This window comes from Pteropus alecto, unplaced genomic scaffold, assembly GCF_000325575.1.
Source record: "Pteropus alecto unplaced genomic scaffold, ASM32557v1 scaffold109, whole genome shotgun sequence".
Classification (NCBI taxonomy): Eukaryota; Metazoa; Chordata; class Mammalia; order Chiroptera; family Pteropodidae; genus Pteropus; species Pteropus alecto.
Genome location: NW_006494608.1, coordinates 10,025,501 through 10,038,115, shown reverse-complemented (window position 1 = coordinate 10,038,115; position 12,615 = coordinate 10,025,501). Strand labels below are relative to the sequence as shown.

At 34.2% G+C, this 12,615-nt stretch overlaps 1 protein-coding gene across 2 annotated transcripts in view; it reads right to left on the bottom strand.

Moving 5' to 3' along the window:
• Nucleotides 1-12,615, bottom strand: part of RELN (reelin) — a 457,821-nt gene that overhangs the window by 58,248 nt on the left and 386,958 nt on the right. For both annotated transcript variants that reach the window (XM_006925407.2, XM_025041934.1), the window contains exons 37-43: nucleotides 12,245-12,329; nucleotides 11,240-11,422; nucleotides 8,486-8,657; nucleotides 8,282-8,384; nucleotides 6,933-7,162; nucleotides 1,993-2,213; nucleotides 227-374 (exon numbers count right to left, since the gene is read on the bottom strand). In XM_006925407.2, the coding sequence (XP_006925469.1) occupies nucleotides 227-374; nucleotides 1,993-2,213; nucleotides 6,933-7,162; nucleotides 8,282-8,384; nucleotides 8,486-8,657; nucleotides 11,240-11,422; nucleotides 12,245-12,329 (1,142 nt within the window). The remainder of the gene's footprint in view (nucleotides 1-226; nucleotides 375-1,992; nucleotides 2,214-6,932; nucleotides 7,163-8,281; nucleotides 8,385-8,485; nucleotides 8,658-11,239; nucleotides 11,423-12,244; nucleotides 12,330-12,615) is intronic.

The window sequence follows — 12,615 nt, the reverse complement described above, 5'->3', positions numbered from 1 at the left end:
ACTTTTTTCTGTTTAGCCGAGTTTCATTTCTGATCTAGTTATTGCACAAATCTCTCTCAGTTTTAGAATAATTATGTAAATTTTGTTTTAATGGAGTCTTTGGTAAGAGAGTAACTCAGCATTTCCAATGAAAGGCCTTGTATTTGAGATTCTTCTTTCTGATTCAATTATGTTCTGCTACTGTACATTACAATGTGGTTTTCCAAAAGCATTTAAAAATGATTACCTAGCATGTGACAAATCCAGGTCTCGTGTCATCAACATGCGCAAGCCATCTTCATTGAAAAAGAGGTTGTTTCCACTGGAAAGGATTCCACACTTCCGAGATGGCTTTCCACCACTCATTAATAAGAATCTATCAGATTCTAGCTGACCTGAAAAAAAGTGAAAAATGTGGTTTACCTATGACTTTGATTATAATCATATTTTTTTTTTTGAGGAAATGGTAAGTGCTTTGTATAGTTTTAAAATATGAAGTCGTACATATTGAAGTCATGGATTTTGAGATAAGAGGTCTCTTCAACATTCTAGCTTGTTCGAATTGTTTAACCTTGGCTATATAATCCAAAGTTCCACATGACAGGAGGATGCCTTTTCCTGAGTATCTGTGGTCTAGCCAGATGGGTCCCTCCTTTCTGCTCCTCTACACTGGAAAAAAAAGACACTGGCTAGTCAGAGACTGATTCAGGGCAAAAGTAAGGGAGGACAATGTGGCTTTTCGACAGGCCTCTTCACTATGTCCTTGTTACTGTGAGGACAGTATCAGGCAAGTATTATATAAAATTTTTGAAAACACAGTTTTAATGGGAGAAATTTCAATGTAATTTAATATTTCCTATTAAATAATGTCTTTCAAAACCAGCTTGCAAATCTTCTCAGATATTCATTTTAGATCGTTTACTTTTTTTGATTGTAGTAAAATGCATATAACGTAAAATTTACCATTCTAATCACTTTAAAGTAAACAACTCAGTGGCACATTCACAATATCGTGCATCATCGCTACCTACCTAGTTCCAGAGCTTTTCATCACCAAGAAAGAAACCTTGTACCTATTGAGCAGTCACTCCCCATTTCCCCTTCACCCAGCCCCTGGCAACCAATAATCCACTTTCTGGCTCTACGGATTTGCCTATTTTGGATGTTTCACATAAATGGCATTATATGATATGGGGCCTTTGATACCTGACTTCTTTCATTTGCATAATGGTTTCAAGGTTCATCCATGTTGTACCATGTATCAGTATTTCGTTCCTTTTTATGGCTAAACAATGTTCCATTGTATTGATATACGTAAATATAAATTTTAGATGTATCTTAAGACCACAAATATAACAATTTTATAGATAATTTGGGAAAAAGAAAAAAATTTTAATTTGGGAAAGAGAACAAAAATCTCTAATCATAGTATCCTAACATAGATAGCTATTACATTTGTTTAAGATTTTTCTCTTATGAGAATGTTTTGCCATGGTTTCATCAGAGTGCATATCCAAGGGATATACGATTATGAATAATTGCAATTATTACATCACATACATTTTTCTATGTTGTAGCACTATCTTCAAATATAATGATGTTAGATTCTAGGTATAATCGAGATACAGAAAGTGATGAGAGGATGCTTACTGAGTTGGTGATAAAGCAGTGAAAGGAATTTGTATCTCTGAAAACTTGTTTCCTCTACCCAAGAATATTAACCCTCTATAGACATTTTCTAAAATTATCATGAATAAGAAATTAAACGTGATAGAAAAGTGGTGAAATAGGCTTAGTTTTTCTCAGTTATGGTCTCGTCCACTCTCATTGTCCATTGTTCCAAAAATGAAACCCTATAAAATTCAGAACTAAATGAAGGCTTGGGTCGTTTCAATTGCAGTGATAAATAAGGAAATGTTAGAGTGGAAATTAATGATTACTTCTATATTACAAATTGTGTTTAATATGTAAGTTCTTTCACAAAGTTACATAGAATTTATAAGAAAAGATTACCTTCAAAATCATCCTTGAGAAAATCAGGATTTTTCGTGCTTATTTTACAGGTTGGACCTGAATAGCCAGGATCACATATACACTTGGTTCCGTTGATACAACTTCCATGTCCATTACACATCTCTTCACATTGGGGACCAATATAGACATTATCGATGGCCCATGTCACTGGCTGAGAGCCAGCAGGGTAAAATCCTTGGTACCATCTGAAACGTACAGATCTGGAAAAGAGATACAAGTTTTTCAAAATCTAATCAGTGGAACGATATACCTTCAGAGTAAGCACATTTGACCAATAAGCAGTGGGCATTTATTTACCACTGCATCACACTCAAGAAATAGAAAACCTGATTTGACACATCAGAAACACAATTTCCATTCCTCAGGTGACAGGATTTTACCAGTAAGGTTCTCGATCCCTGTAAGCCCTTCCCAATCCTATCTCTATGTCAGAATTCTACCTGAGCATCCACATTTTTCAATATTGACTTTCTTGGTGAGGCTTTCTCCATTCCTACTATCTATACTTCACATAACTAATTTTTTTAAAAAATTGGGGTAAAATTCACATAACCGAAAAGTAACCATTAACTATAAAGTATATAATTTGGTGGTATTTAGCACCCATTCATAGTGTTAGCCAACCATTTCCTCTATTGAGTTCCAAGACATTCTCACCACTCCAAAAAGAAAGCCTGCACTCATCAAGCAGCCCCCACCTCCAGCCCCTGGCAGACCACTAATCTGCTTCCCGTCTCTTATGTATTTATCTATTCTGGATATTTCATATAAATGGATCATATAGTATGTGAACTTTAGGGTCTGTCTTGTTCACTTAGCATGTTTTCAAGGTTCATCCATGTTGTAGGAAGTATCAGAATTTCATTCCTTTATATAACTCAATAATATTCCATTGTACAGGTATATTCATTGGCCAGTGTTGGATATTTGTTTGTTTTCACCTTTTGGCTATCACAAATAGTGCTTCTATAAACATTCGTATACAAGTATTTGCTTAAATACCTGTTTTCAGTTCTTTTGGGTAAAATGGTAGTGAAATTGCTGGGCCATATGGTAAATAACTAGTCCTTTAATTTCTCTCTCTTGCTCTCTCTATTCCATAATTTTGATGGAATTTCCATAATTACAAGTATCAAAGCTGTAGGTACTTAAAAGCGTACCTATTTTCCCTATTGGCTGTGAACTCCTAGAGGCCAATCTTCATGACTCGTTCTTCTTTGCACCCTTTTATGGTGCCCAGTACAGTGTTTCACATATAGCAGATGCTCAATAAATGTTTGTTTTATGTCATTTGTTGTGAAAAGCCGTAAGAACCAAACTAAGTTTTTATTTTATTTTATTTTATCCTATTGGCAACAGATAATCCCAAAAGATTAAAGAGAGGAGTGACAAAATCGGATTTATTTTTAGACGGATGTTTTTTATTTCTTTAAAACAAAGATAATTTTCCTTTTTATTTGTAAGTGAATTGTCTTATCATATTGTTGATAAGTTAGCTTTTTGTAAATACTTTACATATTTAGGTCAAAATCCAGAAATAGTTTAGTATATTTTTTCATGTACAAAATTAGTTCAAAGGAGATGCATTTATTTTAGAGGGAACAGATACAGAGATGGCATGTGTATTCTTTTTTGTACTCTGTGAACCTGCCCAATTTTCAATCATCATAGGAACTAAAGTCAGAGTAATTTTTTATTTGTGAAACGGAAATTAGAAATCAATATTAGAAGCATGTATCAGGTTTCTAAAGTTTAGTAGTGAGTAAAGCAGATGGAGTCAAGTTCCCACATATAATTGTAACCCTAATTTCATTGTTTATATCAAGACTCCGACTGTATTAAGGTGCCCCCAAAATGCCAATTCATAATTAAATTTATTTTCAAATACTTGTCAGAGTTTAGTCTTGGCAAGAAGCACTTCCTACCTTTTGAACTTTCAGACTGCTGAGCTGAGGGAAATGGCTGGAATGTTCCTTTGAACAAGAGCCTACATGGATTTTTTTGAACTTATTTATTCAAAGGTTCTGAATATAAATGAATCACCTTGGTTGGATATTTATTATTGTTCACCTGCCTTGACACAGAAACTGCAAGCACTATGATAAATGGACTTAAGGGTCTGCTCTCCCTGCAGTTCCTTTCTGTTGAAATCTTATTTTGAAAATTTCTTGCTGCCACCCTCCCTGGTGAATATCAGCGTCTGTCCTTCCAAGCCAGTGGTATTCAAAAGGATCTTTTTTTTTTTTAAATGTAAACTTAAAATTTCAAGCACACAGTGTTTTCATTAAATAGGGGTTTTGGTTGACTCATTATGAAACTGCATAAAATAAAGCAATTAGGAGTTTTAAAGACAAAAAAGACTAGACGAAAAGAACACAAAGGTGATGTGAATAAAATCTGATGGACACTCAATCCTTATGCTTCAAATGAGAATTCACTATATGTGGAGGCAAAAATAAACATTTCTGCATCGAAAACATTTAAAATACTTTTTTTCTTGGTAATTGTCCTGTAAGTGCACAGGAAAGAGTAATTTAAACATGGGTTACCTATATATTTTTAGCATCTAACACTGTGCCATTATTATGTGCCATGCTGAACATGAACCAAAGGACGGTTCACTGAGTTGGAGTAAATTTAACTTTTGCCTTTCAGCAATTCATGCCTGCGTGGGTTTTAAGAAGAGTGGTAATTCTTTTCCTGGAACAAGGACTAGACAACACTATTAAGGCAAATTCTCTTGCAGAAATGGTTGAAGGCAGTTTGAAAGATAGGCTTATACCATGGTGAGAATGGGCATGCCTCCTTAACAGATTTACTTTCTTTTCATAGAAATAAAGATGATATGGAATGCAAAAAACATGATAGTCTAAGTTCTGTACATTTATAATTGGAGGAGGTATATTTTAAACTGACACCCAATACCAGCAGGTAAAAATATAGACATCTGCATTTCTCTTGTTCGTATTTCCAGTTACATCACCATGCCTTATGTGTAAGCATAGCCTAGTGGACATAACCAAATGCTAAGTGAGGCTGGCTCCATGGTACCGGAGCACTGTCATGGAGCGGATCTCCTCACTCAGTACCTCTAACTGGCAGATCTTTGTGACCTTATTTTGTACTCCTTTAAATAGTATTATTTGCATGGTGGAACTTGCTGAAGCACGTCTCAATTGTCAAAACAATCTAAAATCATGGCCTACAACCTTTATGATTATTTTCTATTCATTCTAATGCTTAGCTAGGAAACTGGGGAAAATTAGAGGTCCATTAAAGCTTCTCAGCAATATCATAATGGTCGTGGTATTGGTCATAGGTGCCTAAATGATTGGCCGTCCAGGTCTTTTTCCCTGCCTACACTGCCCGTAAGCATGGATTTTTGGCAGCCATGCTTCTGTTGCACCACTTGGCTTTTTGGCTGTAGCTGATTGGTTCAGACTTTCTTTTCTAGAAATGCGGAATTATGAGTTCCTGAAAATGAGAACTGTAGTGCACTGATTGATATTAATATCAGCATGATAAAAATGAGGATCATGGCTTTTTTTGCTGATGTCCTCACACTTCCTGAGTGGAGTCCATGTTATTCCCCAGGATGTTTCCAATAAGTTGTACTTTTTAGAAGTCTCTTTATATTTCTTGCAACATATAATCTTAAAAAATACAACTGATTTTGGATAAAACTTTTCCTGAGCTTTTTCCCCTGGTCCAGTTCTTTTATAGATAAGCATACCCCCACCGCCCGCACCCCCATCCCCCAATAGCTGTTTTCTAGTTGTGCTGGCTGAATCTTCAGCTCTATCTGTTCCTATGGTCTCCAGAGCCTCTCCTTGCCTCCTCGGCTATCACTTCTAAAGAACTTTGAGGATATTTTGCTTAGTAATGCCTTTTCTTTTTAAAACAGATTTTCTACGAGAATAACATCCTGGTATAAATAGCAAAAATTAATAAGTGACATATTCAACAACACAAAATATTAAAGTCCTTAGCAATTAAATTATAAAAACTATGCTGATGATATAAAGAGGAGTGAATGGATTTATGTTCGAAGAGAATGCAGACTTTTGAAAATGCACTTTCACTCTTTTGGAAAAGTACCAGTAGTTTTAGTAGGTTTGCTTGAAGACCCAAGACTTCTAATTATACTGAGTTTCACATCAGGAATGTAAATCTATTTCCATCTTGAAAGTATGATATTAACGCTTCTTTTTTTTTGACATACTCTGAAAAAATAAGTTCTTTATTTGGAAGGAAAACACAAATTTTGAAATAGACTGCTTTGTTGACTTCCTCTCTTTGTTCACTTATATTATTGGTTTTATTGTTTGAATTATATCTTTCATTTAAATTCTGTTAGAATCGAAGTCTTTCATCTCTAAATAGCTTTTCATTAAAAGAGTCAAATATATGTAGCGAAAATGCCGAGAGAGGTTGAAAACGTAGAAATGCCTGGGAGAAGAGTGTTAACAATTTTTTTTATGAAACACCTGGAACATTCTGTGGGCTTCCATCCTCCATATGTGTCTTCTCCCAGCATGGGAAATATAGGTAGATGTTTGAAAGTCATAAAATTCTAACTGTATTTATATTGTGAGGTGGAGGAGAGAGTGGGAAAGGGTTACAATATTAGGGGAATGCCATATTTCTATTGCTTTCTAATTAATCTAATAAAGACCCGTGGGGATATGAGCCCCCTAACAGAGGGCAGTGTGCTCTTTTAAATCTACTTTTAAACCATAAGTTAGTAGTATCTTAGCTCAGTGTCCTATGTTTTAAATATCTGTCAATCCACTTTAAGTAGAAAACTGAAGAAGAAATGTAAGGTGGAAATTTCCCCCCAATAAAGTAAGTCAAGGATGACGGCAGGGAGAAAATGGTCAAATGAGAAACAAATGCAGCAAAAAGCAGCAGGTCCTTACCCGCAAAGGTGCAGCTTCCCAAAGTGCACAACCTCTCTCCTCCAGCCCTGGGTGGTCCCTGCGTAGTAGGTGCTGCTTGGGTGGTGCTCAGTGGAGCACAAGGAGCTGACATGACTGCTGCTATGGTAGCAGAGGGGGAGTAGCAGGTGCCAGGTCGCCCCAAAATCCCTTGAAAACTCCAGTCTTACTGGATCAGCAGAGGAGCTATCAGTTGAGCATCCAACGTTGATCTTGGGGAAGAAAAAAATAGTACAAACTTCCTTAGAGCAACAAGGCTTGAAATAATACACCACTTCATTATTTTTTGAGTTCATTTTCCTGGGAACTGCCTTGCTGAAATATTTAAAACTATAAAATTCTGTTTTGCCTGAGTAATACTATATGTTACCTTTAAATAATACTTTTTCATAAAGAACCTCAAAAGGACTCATGAAAATTTATATTTCCTCATTTTATAACGAAACTAGGAAGGGAGTAAGGAAGAGGCTGGCATAGAATTTCAAATCTTACTTTTGGCCTCCTTTCATAGCCAAGCCAAGCAAATAGTAATGAAAAGACTATTTCTCTAATTCTAACCATTAGCTTTTTTCCCAGTTGGCTAGATAGGAAGACAACTCTAATTTAGAGAATGCGGATATTAAATCTAAAACACATATTCAAAACTGTTGATACAATTAGACACTATTTTAAGTAAGTCTGACAAGTGGTTGGTATGTACCTCAGCTATGACATAAGTACCTCTGGAAGTTAATACCATTGAACACTGGCATAATGCACCTTTGGTTCTGCCGATTTTATCTAAGTTTTTGAAATACATAAAGGGAATTTTTAAATATATTATTAATTTGCTTTTTTGAAAAAAGATAGTTAATAAATATTAAATACACAGAGAAAATATATTTGAAATTACAAAAACAGTGTAGTATTATTTTATCTGTAAAATTCATGACACCATGGTAGGTGAATATTATATAAATGTGCTGGTATGATCTGTGTAGACTATAGTTACATTGACGGGTCCTAAATAACACATAAGAATTGTGTTATGAAAATAATACTGGAATAGCATCATCCTTTTATATTTATAATGTTTAAAAAATTTATTTCAACAACTTCCCATTGTACTAGGTGGAGAGATTATATCATAAATAAAGGACAAAATTCAGAAATAAACCTAAGTATGACAATTGGTTCTGCTAATAAAAATGAATTATGATGTAAAACCTCTTTTGTCCTTGCACAAAAATCGAAAGTCATAATGCATGAAATTATCTGAGATTTTCCTCCTCTTTCATAGGTTTTGTTCAAGATAAAATTTAAAGCATTTCTAATAGAACAAAGCCAAGTACCTCAAATTGTATGATGGTGTTCTCATTCACGCTGAGGTCACGAGTGGTAATGGAATGCTCACCGACTTCATTTGAAACAAACACCATAGCTGAATCTTCCTCGCTGTTATGTAAGAAAACAACAACGAATCCATTTAGGCAAAAGTTTATCACGATTTGTATAGAGCAGTGGTTTTATTTTTAGCTTCTGAATTAAATACTTACGGTGCTCCCTTTGAAGAATATGGGCAATAAAGACCAATGTTACCACCAGGATAGAAAAACCAATTGTCTTCTTTGGGCCCAAGGTCAAATGTATCCAGAAGCATCACAGGGTTGTTTAAATTATTTCCATCAATAATGAAGTCATCAACAATCCAAATTTCTTCTTTCTTACCTAAGGCATTAATGGATAAAGCAAATTTTCCAATGGTGAAAATCAGATGGACATTTTTGCTCATTAGAGGACAGTAAAGGACAGAAAGAACTCAGTAACAGCACGTTAAACATATGCTTTTAGACAAAGAAACACAAACTATATAACAGTATATTTACAGTGATTAAAGTGTGAAACAATTTCATAAACAATCATGAAATTGACATAGCATGGAACAGCCTTACGAATTCCAGAAAAATGTGACAAACAGCTTGTAAAATGTATGCTATTCCCTTCATGGTGGTGCTATCGACCCTCTACCGGCAAGAGTGGGCTTCGAGTTTGTTTTTGTGGTTTTGGGGAATATATAAGACATCTGGATCTGTGAGGATGGGCAGACTTAGAATGGAGGTACAATTACTAGTATCTTCAAGATGCAACTCACGGTTTTTAGAGTTAACTCACAGTTTAGCATCATGTTTCTGTTAGGCTGAAGGCCCAATGCTATTAGAACACTGGCTGATACATAATTTTATTTAATTGTTTAAAAACTAGACAGAAGAAAATACTGTTATATAATACTTCATTTTTCTTCTTAATGCTTTTCTTTTCTTTTTCTAAATTAAATTTACTGGGGTGACGTTGGTTGATAAAATTATATAGGTTTCAAGTGTACAATTCAACAATACGTCATATGTATATTGCATTGTGTTCACCCAAAGTTAAATTTCCTTCTGTCACCATGTATTTGACCCCCCTTTTCCCTTATGTACCTCCCCTCCTCCTCCTTTTCCCTCTGTTAACCACTAAACTGTTGTCCGTGTCCATGAGTCTGTTTGTCTTGTTCGTTTGTTATTTTCAGTTTTATCTTGCACATATAAGTGAAATCATATGGTTCTCAACTTTTCTGTCTGACTTATGTCACTTGGCATGATAATCTTAAGATTCATCCATGTTGTTGCAAATAGGAGTATTTCATCTTTTCTTATGGCTGAGTAATATTCCATTGTATACATGTACCACAGTTTTTGTTTTTTTTTTTAATCTAATCATCTATTGAAGGGCACTTTGGTTGTTTCCACATCTTGGCTACCATGAATAATGTTGCTGTAAACACTGGAGTGTAATATCTTTTCAGATAAATGTTTTCAAATTTTGGGGGTTAATATCCAGAAGAGAGATTGCTGGGTCATATGGTAATTCTTAATTTTTTGAGGAACCTCCATGCTGTTTTCCATAGTGCATCTATGTTTATTTAAAGATATGTGGGAATATACAGAAAATTAGCAAAATCACTCCTTAGGCTGTCACAGAATTTGATTCAGCCACTTAGGCTCGGTGTTTAAGAAAGGTACTAAGTAGCTTAGAAGGACAAACCCAGGCTGCTTTTGTAAAGCATTGTTTGCATTGAACTCAAAATAAGGTAATAAGACCATGCCAAGCAGAAATGTCAAACTTCTCAATGTTGCCTTTTCACTGATTCCTACTTTAGTACAATTCTTATAAAATATAAAAAAGAATCTGTAAACAGGAGCCTGTAGAAGTAACCTGATGATTTAAATGAAGTCAGACATCTCTGTCCCCCTGCCTCTTTGCGTGTTTTTCTTTTTCTTTGTCTTTCATTCCCTCTTCCTCTTTCTCTCACTCTCATCTCATCATTGTTCTAATTCTGAGAGCTTTCTTCTCTTTTCTCGTTTTGGAAGCAGTTGGTGAAAACAATAAAGAAAAGTCAGGTAAGCCTTCCAAACATACCATGAAGACAGTATCCTCTGGATTGTGAAACTGGTTCTGTTTCTTTCTGGACTTTTATTTGGTGATTATAAAAGATTATTTTTTCTGTTCACAACAAGTTAAAAGTATTTATTTTAACTTATTAGTTATAAAGGAAATGCTCAGGTTAAATTTTAGAAATGGCAGTACATTTTATTATCTATTTCTGTGTTATCTCTGCAAAGAACCTGCTTAATATGATATCTCCATGCTTAAAGGGCCATTAAATGCATTATTTGGTAGAGTCTGGTCTTTTATAATCAGCAGTTAATAGAAATATAGAATGCAGTAAAACATTACAAATTTGCAAAATCATTTTCTTTAACCATTTGAAAATGCTATTACATTATTCATTCATTTTAACTTATCAAATGAAACGAGAGTATATGATGAGAATATTTTATCTATCTAAGGCACTATCTGCTTGGTGTAAGTCCCTTTCACTTTGTCATGGCATTTTACTGCAATGTTCTATTTCACTAATGAAATGCCACACTAAGAAGAACTATGTATTCCTAAATGCATTCAGCAAAACTGTAGTTATAATTGATGAGTGCCTAATGATAATGCTGTATTATTTTTTAAAAACCTTAGATCTGTGACAGGATTCAGCTATATTTACACCATCAGAGAATTTACGAGTCAAATATGAAGAGATGATAAAGATACACAAGGTTAAAAGTAATTTAGACTCCTCAAAAGTGAAGCGCGTAAAATGTATGCAATGAACACCTAAGCTACTCAGTTGATAAACACTTCCTCTACACCTTAGAAGCAAACACGTTAGCATGCCACAGTCAGTTCTGATCATAGGAGAGCATGGGCATTTTTACCATTATTATAAGGCTGCCAGAGTCTGAATCTTGTAGCGTTGGTTTGGGCAATATACGGCAAGGGAACATTAATGAAAAGTATGTTGGTTGTTTGAGGGAAGTAAAATTCATCCATCAGGTGCCAAGTGATTCCCCCATTGATGGAGAATTGTAATAGAATAGAGTGAGACCTCTCTGGGGTACCTAGAAAGAAGATAACACAGGCATGAAGTGTATTGTGATAAAAATGAGGAAACATATATTCTTAGACTATTCTTTTGGCATCAGTGCATAAGCCAACTTATAGTCACATTGAGGCTTTATAGTCCAAATGCTTCGGAGGCAACTTAAAGTGATGACAGGTTGGATTTTCTGTATGAATATACCTTAAAACACATACCAAATCTTGGGTTTTCATACAATATCTGCCTCATCTTCTTAGATAAAAACACTTATCTTTCTGTTTCATTTAGGCAATGATACATAAAAAATTTTGTGTACAGACATCACAACTTTACAAAAGGTCAAACATTTAAATCTCAGGATAAAAACAAAATCTATGTAAAAAATTTATTTTATCCAAATGGCATTATCTGTCAATAAAATTATTTAGTTTACATGAAAGGTCAGAATAACAGAGTGGGCTTTTTTAAATTCACATCTGTAAAAGAAAATCCCAAATTTCCAGATTTAAAATTTTTAATTTTAAAAATCTTACAGCTAGAAAGTAATTGTGGAAAAAGACTCAGGGATATGATGATAAATTTATTTACCACAGAACTAGTATGATTATTACAGTTATATGAAATTATTATAAAATCAGTAGTTATTTTACGCTTATTCTAAGGTGAATTTATATTATAGAAGAACATTTGTGAATATTTATGTACTCACATTTATGTTAACTCTTCCATATAATAAAATTTATGGGCCTCAACCTCATTATTTCTTTGTGGAGGAGGAACTGTGCCTGGGAAAATTTTCTTGAAGAGAAATAATAAACTCATAGCCATAGAAATGACTTACCTTTTGCTATAAAGCTAAGTGAAAACTGGACATACATGGTATTGATACAGTCTAGATCTCTTGAAATAAGCATCCTTAGTCCTTCCTGAAACCAAAAATATACGTTAGCAATCTTATTTCATTTGAAAAATTACTTTCTTTGATTTTATACACCCAACTGGCATTAGCTAAATAATAAATATATACATGTAATGATTAAGAAGCCACATTTGGTCCAGTTTAAAAGGAAAAATTAATAATTTCCCTTTCTTTTTTTACTTTTGCATTTTTAATTGAATTTATTGGGATGACACTGGTTAATAAAATTATATAGGTTTCAAATGTACAATTCAATAATGTTATATTATATTGCATTGTGTGTCACCACCTAA